This window comes from Penaeus monodon, chromosome 6 (genome assembly GCF_015228065.2).
Source record: "Penaeus monodon isolate SGIC_2016 chromosome 6, NSTDA_Pmon_1, whole genome shotgun sequence".
Classification (NCBI taxonomy): Eukaryota; Metazoa; Arthropoda; class Malacostraca; order Decapoda; family Penaeidae; genus Penaeus; species Penaeus monodon.
Genome location: NC_051391.1, coordinates 46,799,889 through 46,815,101, shown reverse-complemented (window position 1 = coordinate 46,815,101; position 15,213 = coordinate 46,799,889). Strand labels below are relative to the sequence as shown.

General features: G+C 55.3%; 1 protein-coding gene across 32 annotated transcripts in view; it reads right to left on the bottom strand.

The window, feature by feature from the left end:
- Positions 1–15,213, bottom strand: part of LOC119574596 (insulin receptor substrate 1-B-like) — a 127,713-nt gene that overhangs the window by 35,259 nt on the left and 77,241 nt on the right. For 26 of the 32 annotated variants that reach the window (XM_037921898.1, XM_037921906.1, XM_037921901.1 and 23 more), the window contains one exon: positions 5,955–5,993. The exons of the other annotated variants lie outside the window; for them this stretch is intronic. In XM_037921898.1, the coding sequence (XP_037777826.1) occupies positions 5,955–5,993 (39 nt within the window). The remainder of the gene's footprint in view (positions 1–5,954; positions 5,994–15,213) is intronic. 32 annotated transcript variants of the gene reach the window in all.

Sequence of the window (15,213 nt, the reverse complement as noted above, 5' to 3'; positions counted from 1 at the left end):
CCCCATTAATCTCACTCTCTCTCTCCTTTTCTCCCCTCCCTCATTCTCTATTTCACAATCTCTCCTCCTCTCTCTCTCTCTCCTTCTACCCTCCCTCCTCTCCTCTCCCTCCCCCCTCCTCCTCTCCCTCCCTCCCTCCTCTCCCCTCCCTCCTCCTCCTCTCCCTCCCTCCTCCCCTCCCTCCGTCATTCTCAATCTCACTCTCTCTCTCCTTTTCTCCCCTCCCTCATTCTCTATTTCACAATCTCTCCTCCTCTCTCTCTCTCTCCTTCTACCCCACCTCCTCTCCCTCCCTCCTCCCTCCCTTACCCTCCCCCCACCCCCAGCCTTGCTCTGAGCCACCCGAGAGCCTCCCCTGAGCGCAATGTTTGTGTCAGAAAGTTCATCGGAGCTCGAACGGTCACGACTCTCACAGGCCGTCCTCAGGGTCGCCTTCTGGGAGGACTTCGCTTCGCCTCCCTGAGCTCCTGACGTCTCCTGGTCCCATGAGGAACACTCACTGTGGGGTACCGAATTGGGTTATAATCTGCGGTCTTATTTTTTGTTTTTGTTTTTGTTTTCCGTTTTTTTTCCGGTACTGAGTAAGCCACTTAGTGGGGATGATGCAAAGTAAAATGATTTTCAAATAAGCAAATGTAAGGCAGACGTCAATGACAAGCGTTAAAGAAGAGAGTCCCAGGGCGTGACGTGTGACAATTCCAACAAAAAATATACATATATATACAAAAACATCAGAATATAGACACAAAACGTTACTGTACCTGGTGCATTGTGGGCGACATGCGGTTATTGTGTATTCTAGTCAAATCAACGTCACCAATATATCACTACAAGTGTCGACCGAAAATAACACCATAAAATCCAAATCATAAACCTGTGTGCGTTCTATGGGTGCCAAAGCCAATATCACTCTCGGGCTGGCTCAACAACAGATTCCTCTCTCATACAAACACACTCACATCCTGGTGCTGGATGTGTTGTAATTGCGGTATCTTGGGGGTTGCCGGAGGCGGCGTCCGGGAGGGAGGGGCGCGGGAGTGCGAGGGGCGTCGCTCTGGCGTGCGTTGAGCGTGCTGGGCGCATGGGAGCCAATCCCACGTGATGCGAAACCAACGCCGACAGAGAGATCGGTCAGTCAAGAGGGACGTGTCCGCGGCCGAGCGAGCGACCAACAGCAGCGACGCCTTCGTGGGATGACAGGCGGTAATTAATCAACACCCCCAAGCCGGCCCCGGAGCGTGCTTACGCGTTTGCCCTCGCTTAGATTCGAGCTCCCGGGGATCATCCCCGCGAGCAGAGCCACGGAGCTAAGCCTAACTTGTTTACCAAGACGTGGGCGTCAGTGCGAGGCTCTGGGCGTGAAAAGAGGACTTACACAACGTTACCCACACGACCCCCACTCCCCTCAGCCTTCATACACACATGCACTGGCTTGACCGCTTCTCCCCAAGCCCCCCAGAGCATGAGTCCGTGTTCAGGAGTCCGTGTTCAGGAGTCCGTGTTCAGGAGTCCGTGTTCAGGAGTCCGTGTTCAGGACTCCTTCGTTCTGCACGAGATGCCGTTGGTTGGCACCACGACTCAACTTTTCCGATGACTCCAGAAACGGACGGCGACATCCGCAAGGCTGAATACTCACGCGATCGACATCCGAATAATATCTGGGACACGATGACACCCAGTGCCCCTTCGACGCCTTCGCCGGCGCACTCGTCCCCCTCGCGAGCACATATCCCTCCGGAGCGCTAGCACACAGCCGGGGATCACAAGGAACGCGCAAACAACATCGGGAGGATCTTCCTGGAAACAAGTGGGATGGGGGAGGGGGGGAGAGATCTCGAGGAGGGGTACATGAGAGTCCGAGGGAGCAGGGTACGGAGAGTGGCAGGGGGTATAGGAGAGTTCGACGGAGTGGGGGCACAGAGACTCTGCGGGGTAAATAGCACAAGGAAGTTTGATGGGGCAAGAGGGGGGGGGGGAGCACATCGAAGGGCGGGGGAATGCAGTAGACTTTGAGAAGACGGAAGGGGGCACAGGAGGGTTCGAAGGCATGGGGTGATAGCACATGAAAGTTCGAGGGTCGCGGAAACGCTTGACACTTCAAAGGGGTCGGGGTGAGGGGTGAGAGCGCGGGATAGGGACGAGGGGATTTTAAGCGGGGGAGGGAGGGAGGGGAGGGGGAGAGGGGAGGGGGAGGGGGAGGGGAGAGGGGAGGGGAGGGGCGAGGGCGAGGGGCGAGGGCGAGGGAGAGGGAGAGTGAGAGGGCGAGGGGGAGGGAGAGGAAGGGAAAGGGAAAGGGAAAGGGAAAGGGAGAGGGAGAGGAATAGGGAAAGAGAGAGGGAGAGGGAGGGCGAAAGAGAGAGAGAGAGAGAGGAGAGAGAGAGAGAGAGAGAGAGAGAGAGAAGAGAGAGAGGAGAGAGGGGGAGAGAGGGAGAGGGAGAGAGAGAGAGGAGAGAGAGGAGAGAGAGAGAGGGGGGGGGGAGAGAGAGAGAGGGAGAGAGAGGAGGGAGGGGAGAGGGAGAGGGAGAGAGGGGGAGAGGGAGAGGGAGAGAGGGAGAGGGAGAGGGGAGAGGGAGAGGGAGAGAGGAGAGAGAGAGAGAGAGAGAGAGAGAGAGAGAGAGAGAGAGAGAGAGAGAGAGAGAGAGACGCAGAAGAGAGTGTCCCAGGGCGTGACGTGTGACAGTTCCAAGCATCCTGACGGAGGGGAGGGTAGAGGTGAGGAACTGGGAGTGGGGAGGTGGAGGGGAATGGTGAGAAGGGAGGTGGAGGTGGGGGCGGGGGGGAAGTGACGGCGAGAGAGGGTACCCGAGACCTTACACAAACACGACATTCTACCTCTGTCACCTCTTCAACAACACATATGTTTGTTTGCTGTGCCAGTTCCTTCGCGTGTGGGTGCGAACATGTGCGCGTGCGTGATGCTGACAAGAAATCTCGGTTCGTGCGTTCGTCCCCCTCTTTGCAGTTTCGCTGGGGGCTCCAAATGCAAAATGCAAATGCGTGAGTGCGTGCGTGCGTGAGTGCGTGCGCTCACATCGTACAAGTATTAAGAATGCAAGTCGGTGCGCACTCGAGCATCTTTTGTCCTTTGCAACAGGGCGAAAGAAGCTGTTACAAAAATTGTTCAAAAGGTTAATATGCAAGGAAAGAGAAAGAAGTGGAAGGTTAGAGGGAGAAAGAGAGAGAGAGAGAGAGAGAGAGAGAGAGAGAGAGAGAGAGAGAGAGAGAGAGAGAGAGAGAGAGAGAGAGAGAGAGAGAGAGAGAGAGAGAGAGTGTGGGTGATGAGTGAGTGAGTGAGTGAGTGAGTGAGTGAGGATGAGGAGTGAGTGAGTGAGGAGTGAGTGAGTGAGTGAGGTGAGTGAGTGAGTGAGTGAGAGTGAGATTGAGTGAGTGAGTGAGTGCGTGAGTGAGTGAGTGAGTGAGTGAGTGAGTGAGTGAGTGAGTGAGTGAGTGAGTGAGTGAGTGGTGAGTGAGTGAGTGAGTGAGTGAGTGAGTGAGTGAGTGAGTGAGTGAGTGAGTGAGTGAGTGAGTGAGTGAGTGAGTGAGTGAACGAACAAACGAACGAGGGCAGGAGTGAGTGAAGGAGAAATTGAAGGTTTGACGAAGGGAGGGAGAGACAGAAGATGGTGAGGAAGGCAAATTGAAAAGAACGAAAAAAAAAATAAAAAAAAGAACGAAGAACGAACGAACGAACGCAATGACCAACCCGGCCAAGGAACGACAACCATCCGGGCGCCCTGGGGGGAGTGGGGAGGGAGGGAGTGGGGAGGGAGGGAGTGGGGAGTGGGGAGGGGGGGAGGGGGGAGGGGGGGAAGGGTGGCGGCGTTCACAGAAGACGCGCGGGGATCTCCGGGCCCGCGGAAGCTGTCGCTATAGTAACGCCACGACCCTGCTATCATGTGCAAGAAGCGGCCACTCTGTCACCTCGTCCTTGTCTCCAGCGAACCCCTCCCCCACCGCCCACGTCCCCCGCCCACGTCCCTCGTCCACGTCCCCCCAACCACGTCCCTCGCTCCGCCCCGACCCGCCCACGTCCCCGCCCACGTTCCCTGCTCACGTCCCCCGCCACGTTACTTACACACGTTCACCATCCGCGTTCCCTGCCCACGTTCCCCGTCTACCCATCCATCTACCTTCCCCACCTTCCCCACCACTCGCTACTTTCCCCACTCACCCACCTATCTTCTTTACCCCCTACCCAGCTTCCTTCCCCACCTTCTCTACCTACCCACTCACCCCCTGACCTTCCCCACCTTCCCCATTTTCCCCACCCACCCACCCGCCCACCTTCCCTACCTCCCTCAATGGTTCCGAAATCCTTGCCTCCCAAACGCACACGGGGCGAGCATGTTCACTTGCTCGAGACATGTTTCTTCGCCTCCTCATCGACCCACCTGCCCATCCGCCTTCCCGCCTACTCACCCATCCACCCACCTACCCATCCACCCACCTACCCATCCATCCATCCATCCATTCATCCATCTACCCATCCACCCTCCCACTCACTCACCCACCCATCCATCCTTCCATCCACCCATCCATCTGAAACACCCACACATCCTTCCTTCCACCCACCCACCCATCCACCCATCCTTCCACCCACTCAGCCATCCGTCCATCCATCCATTCGCCGCGACCTTCTAGGGTACGAATTGGACGCGACTGGGCACCTCTCGACGCGGCAGCCCCGGCCTAACAATGCCCCAAAAGGAGGGATTTGGGCGGCGGTCGAAGCGGAAATTCTGGTTTAAAAAATGAATGCAACAATGGATATTAAATAGAGAGCCGTACTGAAATATCATAATATACCCAGCACGCACGCGCCTTACACACACACATACCCATACGTGCAGACGAACGCACATACACAAGAACACAGACACACCGCGCAAATATTGACACAGGGCATTTCAATGACACACACACACACTCGCACACAGACACACACACACTCACACTCACACACACACACTATCACACTCACACTCACACTCACACTCACACTCACACTCACACTCACACTCACACTCACACTCACACTTACACTCACACTCACACTCACACTTACACTTACACTCACACACGAGGATGGGTATAATGATTGATGATGATTGATGATGATGAGGAGGAGGAAGAGGTGAAAGAGGAGGAGGAGGAGGAGGAGGAGGAGGAGGAGGAGGAGGAGGAGGAGGAGGAGGAGGAGGAGGAGGAGAGAGGAGGAGGAGGGAGGAGGAGGAGATGAGGAGGAGGAGGAGGAGGAGGAAATGAACGCAGGGACCACACATACAGATTATAAAAGAAATTGGCAAAGAGAAAGAAAACTACTTTTAAAGATGCGAGAGCGTATGTATACACAAAGAAGAAAGAAATATAAAACACACAGAAAAGAGAAAAGATCAAAGTGAAAGAAAATAAAGTTCAAAAAGAGAGAGAGAGAGACACACACAACACACACACACACACACACACACACACACACACACACACACACACACACACACACACACACACACACACACACACACACACACACACACTCTCTCTCTCACAGAACTCTCTCTACACAGACACCCACCGACACTCTCTCTCACACAGACACTCTCTCTCACACAGACATCTCTCTCACACAGACACTCTCTCTCACACAGACACTCTCTCTCACACAGACACTCTCTCTCACACAGACACTCTCTCTCACACAGACACTCTCTCTCACACAGACACTCTCTCTCACACAGACACTCTCTCTCACACAGACACTCTCTCTCACACAGACACTCTCTCTCACACAGACACTCACTCTCACACACTCACACACACTCACACACACTCACACACACTCACACCCACACACTCACACACACTCACACACACACACACTTATCCCTCCCCCCCATACCCCAACACACCCACCCACCCACCCACCCTAAAAACGCACAAGAAAACGGAGCACTTACCAGCCTTATGAACAGGCCCAAGGAACACACGATACATACCTGCGGAAACAAACAAAGAGAAAGCACATCATTAGCGAACGGCGGCAAAGGACAGGTCCGAACGGCAGACACACGGGAAGGTTAGTTCCCCAACGCGTGCACAGATCAAGGTCTATATAAGGACTTATACAGACCTTGGCACAGACCGCGATAGACGGTGGCAGCGAGATGTGATTATTATTATTTTTTTAAATACTTTTCTTCTTCAGCAAAAGAGAAGAGTTAGCAATGAGATCCTTTATTTTTTTTAATTCCTCTAAAAGCTGCTCAAAGTTTAGATTTATTATGAATCATGGGATACAGAATTCACTGCTGCGTTCGCAGTAATGTGGGGGAGGGGAGCGGGCGGGGGAGGGGAGGGGAGGGGGGAGGGAGGGAAAAGAAGCGAGGGGAGGGAAAAGAAGCGAGGGGAGGGAAAAGAAGCGAGGGGAGGGAAAAGAAGCGAGGAGGAAAAGAAGCCAGGGAAGGGAAAAGAAGCGAGGGGAGGGAAAAGAAGCCAGGGAAGGGAAAAGAAGCGAGGGGAGGGAAAAGAAGCCAGGGAAGGGAAAATAAGCGAGGGGAGGGAAAAGAAGCGAGGGGAGGGAAAAGAAGCAAGGGGGGGGGGAGAAGCAAGGGGGGGGGGGAGAAGCGAGGGGAGGGGAGGCCACTGATTATAGCATGTAACGATCATAACATTGCTCATCATAAAAATAATAATAATAATAATAATAATAATAATAATAATAATAATAACAATAATAACAATAACAATAATAATAATAACAATAACGATAATAACAATAACAATAACAATAACAATAACAATAAAATAACAATAACAATAACAATAACAATAATAGTAATAGTAATAGTAATAGTAATAACATAACAATAACAATAACAATAATAATTATGTGACGATACTGATTTCACAAAGGCCAAAATCCCCATCAGAAATAAAAGACCCGCTGCCACGCCCAAACACCAGCTACGCCCGAGAGCCCGCCCTCCAAGAAGGACCTCCAAGAAGGACCTCCAAGAAGGACCTCCAAGAAGGACCTCCAAGAAGGACCTCCAAGAAGGACCTCCAAGAAGGACCTCCAAGAAGGACCTCCACCACCACCCCACCTCCGCCCGCCTCCGCCCGAAACGCCCACGGACGCCACCACGCCAGCCCAGGGCATCTCAGGGGCCTACCCACCTCAAGCCCTAGGAATACCCTATCTCTGCCACGACTTATCCTTCTTTAAAGTCTCTATATCTTATATATATGGACTTTTGTTTTAGTTTCCCCGCCCTGATGGCATACGCCGGGTAAGTATCGCTAACGAGGGGTTAGAGGGGGGAGAGGAGGGGGAGAGGAGGGGGGGAAGGGGAAGAGCAGAGGGGGAGGAATGGGGAAGAGCTGAGGGAGGGGGAAAGGGGAAGAGCCGAGGGAGGGGGAGGAAAAGGGAAGAGCCGAGAGGAGGGGAGGAGAAGGATGGAGAGAAGCTTTATTACCCTCACCCTACCCTTCTGTTAGTACACCCCTGTGGTAACACGTCTGCGGCCCCGGGGGAAGGTGTCAATGCAGAGGGATTAGGAGGAGGAGGAGGAGGAGGAGGAGGAGGAGGAGGAGGAGGAGGAGGAGGAGGAGGAGGAGGAGGAGGAGGAGGAGGAGGAGGAGGAGGAGGAGGAGGAGGAGGAGGAGGAGGAGGGAGGGGGTTAGAAACACAAGAGCTGAGGGGGGGGGAGGCACAATAGTCACGGGGGGTGGGGGGTGAAGAGAAGGGAGAGGCAAGCACAAGAACCGAGGGCGGGGGAGAGGAGAAGGGAGACCGATGCACAAGAGGGAAGGGTGAGGAGAAAGGAAGGGAGAAAGGACATGTGCCGAGAGAATAGAAAGAGAAGGGAGAGAGAAACACGATAGCCGAGAAGTAGACAAGAACAAACATAAGGATGAGGATGACTTGGCATGTTGGCCAATACAGGACACGAGGCAGGTCCCCCCCACCCCCACCCCCTACGGCTTCTATCTCTCTCAAGAAACAAAAAATAAAATTACAGTATTATTACATATATAGTAATCAATGATAACAATAGCCAATCATTACAAGCATGTTTATAACACTAAAACCAATCCTAATAATAGCGTCACTAATGCTATTACTACTACTATTACTACTACCACAGCGACTACGACTACGATTGCTACTACTACTACTACTACAATTATCATTACTATTTTTAACAGCAACATCAACAAAATAATAATAACAGCAAAAAACATATCAGTCCACCAATATTAAACATCATTATAACCAACTTCATCATCATCAACATTATTCAACATCAACACCACTCAACATCAAAATCATCTACATCATCAAACACCAATATCGACGTCAACATTCACCATCACTATCAACACCACCATCACCAACATTAAACATTCAACACCATCACCATTCAACATCAACCCCACTTTCACCAACATGACCCGCCCTAAAAAGCCGGAAAAAGCCGACCCCCTCCGCCTGAGGTCGAGGGTCTGTACACCAGCGTCGATCTTATCTTATCAGCCGAACTTATCCTCCCGAAAGGAATTATTATCTTCGTATCGTCGAACATCTTGTCAGCTTGTCTATTTTCGTTGTGCAAATTGCTGATGCCTTGGGATGATGATCACGGATGATGGGGATGCTCTGGGATGATGTCCTCGGATGAAGACTGATGTCCTGTGATGATGACGTCTGGCAGGGATGATAATCGACGTTCCGGTATGATGATGTCCTGAATGATGTCCTCCCTCGGCTGTAGTCGATGTCCCCCGGGATGATGATGCCCTGGCCTGACGTCATCCGAACACACTCCAAACGGCGACACGCTGCCGTTCTTTCCCAAGGTATAAGGTGAATAAAACAACGACTCGGTCCATCATGAATATATCACATGCGTATGGTGAAACGTCCCTTCCCTACGCCCCCCGCTATTGTGACATCTGCAGCATAAGCATTCAACTCGACTTGCCCTCTTTCGTAACAGCTGACGTCAGTCTTAAAACTCCCTTTGCTTGTAGTGACTTCTGTTTAAGCTACAGTAAACCGAAAAAGCCAGGGGTCGCCAGGGACGCAATGCAAGCCTCCTTTCGCATGAATTTTAATCTGCATTTCGAAGCGTAGTCCGCCCGTCCCGGCTTGGAAACAGCGCAGGGTGGCAGAGAGCTCCCGCGAGATTCGGGGAGGCTGGTTTCTGTCGTCATCTGGTCAAACAACCCATATTTGCTGTAGACTGCGCCAAGGAGCAATATTCGCCAGAAGTGCCACGAACCCACTCCCCTTGGACGGCGCAGGACACGACCTGCAGAAGGCGGGGCGGTCATTCTCAGAACTCCCTCCCCGCCCGCAAAGACGACGATGAGCAGGGACAGCAGAAGGGGTTGGGTATATACAGGGCAGGGACAGGGGCAGGGCAGGGGCAGGGGCAAGGGCAAGAGCGGGGGCAGGGACAGGGGCAGGGCAAGGGCAGGGGCAGGGGCAGGGGCAGGGCAAGGGCAGGGCAGGGGCAGAGGCAGGGCAAGGGCAGGGGCAGAGGCAGGGCAAGGGCAGGGCAGGGGCAGAGGCAGGGCAAGGGACAGGGGCAAGGGTAAGAGCGGGGGCAGGGGAAGGGACAGGGGAATGGACAGGGCAGGGCAGGGTATATACAGGGCAGGATATATACAGGGCAGGGCAGGGCAGGGCAGGGCAGGGCAGGGCAGGGCAGGGCAGGGCAGGGCAGGGCAGGACAGGACAGGGCAGGGCAGGGATAAGAAGTGGGACAGGGACAAGGGAAAAGTCTGAGTTAGAGAGAGAGAGAGAGAGAGAAAAGAAGAGAGAGGAGAGAAGAGAGGAGAGGAGAGAGAGAAGAGAGAGAGAGAGAGAGAGAGAGAGAGAGAAAGAGAAAAGAGAGAGAGAGAGAGAGAGCGAGAGAGAGGAGAGAGAGAGAGAGAGAGAGAGAGAGAGAGAGAGAGAGAGAGAGAGAGAGAGAGTGCGTAATGCGACCCGGCACAAGATTGACCCTATTAGTCACAGCGACGAAGACGGCGACGCACAATCAAGCAAAGGATCGCATAAAACTCATCTTCGAAACGGGGGAAGTTGTCGAGAAAGTGAAGCCGGGGCGGACGACATTGCAATACGTGAGTAAGAATGCAATAAGCTCTTGCGAGTGCAATACGCACCCAAGCAGAGCGGGGCGAAGTGGATAGGGGGTCGGCGGGGAGCGAGTGCCAGGCGAGTGCCTTAAGTGTGAGCGCGAGTGCCACGAGGACGAGTGAGAGTGCAGTTAAGTGTGGGCGCAAGTGTGAGATCTCAGGCTATTGATTGACCGTGCGAGTGTGGGTTGTGATCCTTGCAACCCTGCCAAGCACAGAGCAACTGCGACACCGCTCCCCTCTCCCCCCTCCCCCAATTTCCTTTCCCCATCCTCCTTCCCCCATCCCCCTTCCCCATCTCCCCTCTTTCCCCCTCATCTCCTCCTCCTCTCCCCCTCTCCTCCCCCTCCTCTCCTCTCCTTCCTCCTCCTCCCCAACCCTTTCCCCCCAACATTTATCTTCCCTTCTTATCCCCCTCTCCACCCTCTCCTTCTTTCCTTACTCTCCTTCCTTCCTTCTTTCTTTCTTTCTTTCTTTCTTTCTTTCCTTCTTTCTTTCCTTCCTTCCTTCCACCATACTGTTCTCTCCTTCCCTTCCCAAAACATGTCGTAAACAACCACGCTAAGCCAAACCACACCACGACCCGCCACGCTACGTCCCCCCCCCCCCCACACAAAAACAATAATAATAAAAATAAATAAATAAATAAATAAATAATTAAATAAAAAATCCAACACCATACGTCACATACCATACATGCCGCATTCAAGACGCCATCTTCCCTCCCCTGCCAGCCACCGCTTAGGCACCCGCGTGATAGAGACTCAGTGGCAATGACAGGGACAGGGACAGGGAGGGGGGACGGGGAAGGGGGACGGGACGGGGACGGGACAGGGACGGGGGGGGGGGGAGGGGGATGGGAGGGAGGGGGGAGGGGGAAGGGGGGGGAGGGGGACGGGGCGGGGGGGGGATAGGACGGGGACGGGGAGGGGGGACGGGATAGGACGGGGGGGGAAAGGGGGAAGGGGAAGGGACGGGGACTGGGGGGGGGGGACGGGGACGGGGATAGGGAGGGGACGGGGAGGGGGCGGGGAGGGGGGAAAGGGGACGGGGATAGGGGGGGAGGGGACGGGGACGGGGAGGGGGACGGGGAGGGGAGGGGCGGGGAGGGGGACGGGGAGGGGACGGGGACGGGACGGGACAGGGGGACAGGGCAGGGACAGGGACAGGGACAGGGACAGGGGTCGAGGGTAGAGGGTAGAGGAAGGGAGAGGGGGCCAGGGAGAGACATGAGCAGGGGCAGGAGCAGAGACAGAAACATAGGTATATGTATATGGAATACGCGAGGGCAGAGGCAGGGGCGGGGCCATGGAAATGGAGACAGGAGACTTCAATCATTCCTTCCCTCCCTCCATTTCCTCCCTCCTTTCCTCCATTCCCTCTATTCGCCCCTTCCCTCCCCTCGCTTTCCTTTCCCCTCCCTCCCTCTCCCCTCCCTCCCTCACTCTCCCCTCCCTCCCTCTCCCCTCCCTCCCTCCCTCCCTTCCCCTCCCTTCTCCCTTTCCCTCTCCCCTTCCGTCCCTTCTCCCTTTCCCCCTCCCCTTCCGTCCCTTCTTCCCTTCCCTCCCGCCAGCGCCCCACGGCTCCCCTCCCCACGCCAGATCTCCCTCGCGAGGAGGCCGCGGTGTAGGTGTGGCGCTATTGATCAACGGCCGGGAATAAAGATGCGGCCGCTACTTTGCCTCTCGAACTTAATCGGCGGCGGACGTCCGTCGCTCCCAGGCTGGCAGGAGGGGGCGAGGGGGCTAGGGGTTGGCTAGGAGTGGGCTAGGAGTGGGCTAGGAGTGGGCTAAGGGTGGGCTAGGAGTGGTCAGGGGTGGGTTGGGGGTGGGCTAGGGGTGGGTTTGGGGTGGGCTAGGAGTAGGTTAGGGAGTGGGCTAGAGATGGGCTACGAAGTGGGCTAGGGGTGGGCTAGGAGTAGGCTAGGGAGTGGGCTAGGGTGAGCTACGAGTGGGCTGTGAGTGAGGATGAGTTAGGAGTGGGCTGAAGTGAAGGAGGGGAGAGTGAGCAGCTTGGGGTGAGCTATGGTAAGGGGAAGGCTAAGTTGAGGTGATGGTGGGCTTGCTCTGGGGTAGGGGAGGGGAAAGTGGGCTGGGGTGGGGAACGTGGGCTGGGGTGGGGAACGTGGGCTGGGGCTGAGAACGTGGGCTACAGTATTGCAGTCTGGGGCGGGAGGGTGGGTCGGAGTAGTGCGCCCTAGGCCCAATGAGAGGAGGCTTTGCGAGTAGGCTGGGGTGCGTGTGGCCTCGGTGGGTTGAAGTGGAGGCCCTCTGCTATGCAACCCAGTCAGGGGGTGGGCTGCATAGCAAAGTGACGCGATGGTAAATGCATTACGGTTCCACTGACCGCAAAACATTACGCTCCCTATCGCCACGAAGTCTACGCGGATTTATTGACAAGATATTCTCGTTTGGCAAATTCCTTCTCTCCACAACCCTCCCTTTGATTTTTGTTTTAGTCTAGATTTCTTTTTACACACACGCACGCACACGGTGTCTGTGTGTCTGTGTCTGTGTCTGTGTCTCTTTCTCTTTCTCTTTCTCTTTCTCTTTCTCTTTCTCTTTCTCTTTCTCTCTCTCTCTCTCCTCTCTCTCTCGACGAAAACTGCCACGTGACGTCACTGCCTTGCTCAAGCCCCACCCCTCACACCTAAGAATGAATGGAGGGAGGGGGAGGGGGAGGGGAGGGGGAGGGGAGGGGGAGGGGGAGGGAGGGAGAGAGGGAGGGAGGATGGAGAGGGAGAGGGAGAGAGAGAGGGAGAGAGAGAGAGAGAGAGAGAGAGAGAGAGAGAGAGAGAGAGAGAGAGAGAGAGAGAGAGAGAGAGAGAGAGAGAAGAAAGGAGGGAGTGGGAACGAAAGAGGGAGAGCAAAAGGAAGGAAGAAAGGGAGGGAAGGGGGAAGGGAGGAGATAAGGAGGGAAGAGGGAGAGGCGAGAGGCGAGAGGGAGGGAGAAGGTGAGGGGAGGAGGAAAAGAAATTACGGGCGGGATGAGGTAGGAGGAAGGGAAGTGATGGAGAGAATAATAAAAAAAAAGAAAAAACGAAATGCGAAAGAAAGAAGCCCTCTAAGGAGACGCCGCCAAAATCGCCTTATAAACGTGAGGCTTTAATAGGCGCGCGACCCAAAGGTGTGACGCAAATGCCGGCCGCGCGGCGTCCGCCACTCGGCTCGGAAATCTCAAATCCATCAAAGGAGAAGTGGCATTAGCTGGCCGGAGCCCCCGAGGCAAACCCTTATTTATATACATACAGGTAGGCAGAGAGGGGCAGGCAGGCAGGCCAAGCAAGGCAGGCAGGCCAAGCAAGGCAGGCAAGGCAGGGGAGGCAGGCAAAGCAAGGTTGACAAGGTAGGCAGGCAGGCAGGCAAACACACACACACACACACACACACACACACACACACACAACACCAAAACACACACACACACACACACACACACACACACTCACTCACTCACTCACTCACTCACTCACTCACTCACTCACTCACTCACTCACTCACTTACTCACTTACTCACTCTCACTGTGTGTGTGCCTTCCCCGCCTACCTTGTGCACGTGCGGTACGCCGGTGCGTGCACAACGCCGCAATGCGCTAGTCATGGTACCTCAGCCTGCGCCGGCGGCCGCCTCAACTCCTTCAGCAGCGCCACGCACTTTTCGACCGCCACGAGCCGCACAATGTCTCGCAGGCCGGAGTCCAAGCACCGGTCGACATGCTACTCGACGGGGTGACACGGGGGGCAGTGGGGAGGAGGGGAAGAAAGAGGAGAAGAGGAAGAAGGGGAAGAAAGAGGAGAAAAGGGAGAAGGGGAAGAACGAGAAGAGGAGGAAGAAGGGGAAGAAGAGGAAGAAGGGGAAGAAAAGAGAGAGGGAGGAGGGGAAGAAAAGGGGGATAATGGAGAAAGAGAAGGGGGGAAAGAGGGAGAAGGGGGAAAAGAAGGAGAAAGGGAAGAAAGGGAGAATTGGGAGAAAGGTAGGTAAGGGAGAGAGGTTGGAGAAGTAGAGAGGTACGGGAAGTTGGCGAGGTAAGGGGGAAGGGGGGGGGGCAGAGAAGGGGGAAGGAGAGAAAGAAAAGAAAGAGAAAGAGAAAGGGAGAGAGAAGAGAGAGAGAGAGAGAGGGAGAGAGAGAAAGCAAGGGAGAGAAGAGCAGCAGAGTAATAGGAGAAATAGGAGAGTCAACACGGGGGGGGGGGTAAAATCAGGAAGACAAAAGGGTTCAAAAGGAAAGGGGAATTCCGAAACCAGCAAAGGCAGGAGGGGAAGCAGGTAGGGGAAGTAGGGGAGGGGAAGCAGGTAGGGGAAGTAGGGGAGGGGAAGCAGGTAGGGGAAGTAGGGGAGGGGAAGCAGGTGGGGGAAGTAGGGGAGGGGAAGCGGTAGGGGAAGTGGGGGGAGGGGAAGCAGGTGGGGAAGTGGGGGGGGGAAGAGGTAGGGGAAGTAGGGGAGGGAAGAGGGGGGGGAAGTGGGGGAGGGGAAGAGGGGGGGGGAGCAGGTGGGGGAAAGTAGGGGGGGGGAAGCGGGAGGGGAAAAGTAGGGGAGGGGAAGTAGGGGGGGGAAGTAGGGGGGGGAAAAGCAGGTAGGGGAAGTGGGGGAGGGGAAGCGGGTAGGGGAAGTAGGGGAGGGGAAGAGGTGGGGGAAATTTAGGGAGGGAAGCAGGTAGGGGAAGTGGGGAGGGAGCAGGTAGGGGAAGTAGGGGGGGGGAAAGCAGGGGGGGAAAGTGGGGACCCGAAAAAGGAGAGGGAACCCGGGAGTAGCAGGGTTAGGAGTAAGGGATGTGGGTTGGAGGAAAGGGGTGAGAGGTGGGGGAACGGGGGGGGGGGGGGAGCGCGGCCCGGGCCTTCGCGTTGCAGGGTCATCACACCGCTGAACCCCCGCCCAGCGTCCGTCCACATGCCCGACTTCAGCACTTGCTCTGCATGACCTCCCCCCCCCCTCATGGCGAAGTACTGGCGCGGCAAAATTTCCCCGCTAGTGCGTCACCCCCCCCCCCCAAGGGAGGCTGGGCTGAAGGAGGCGACGAGAATCTTAGGGGGGCAGGAAAGAAAACGATGTGTGTGGGGGTTGTGTTTTTGG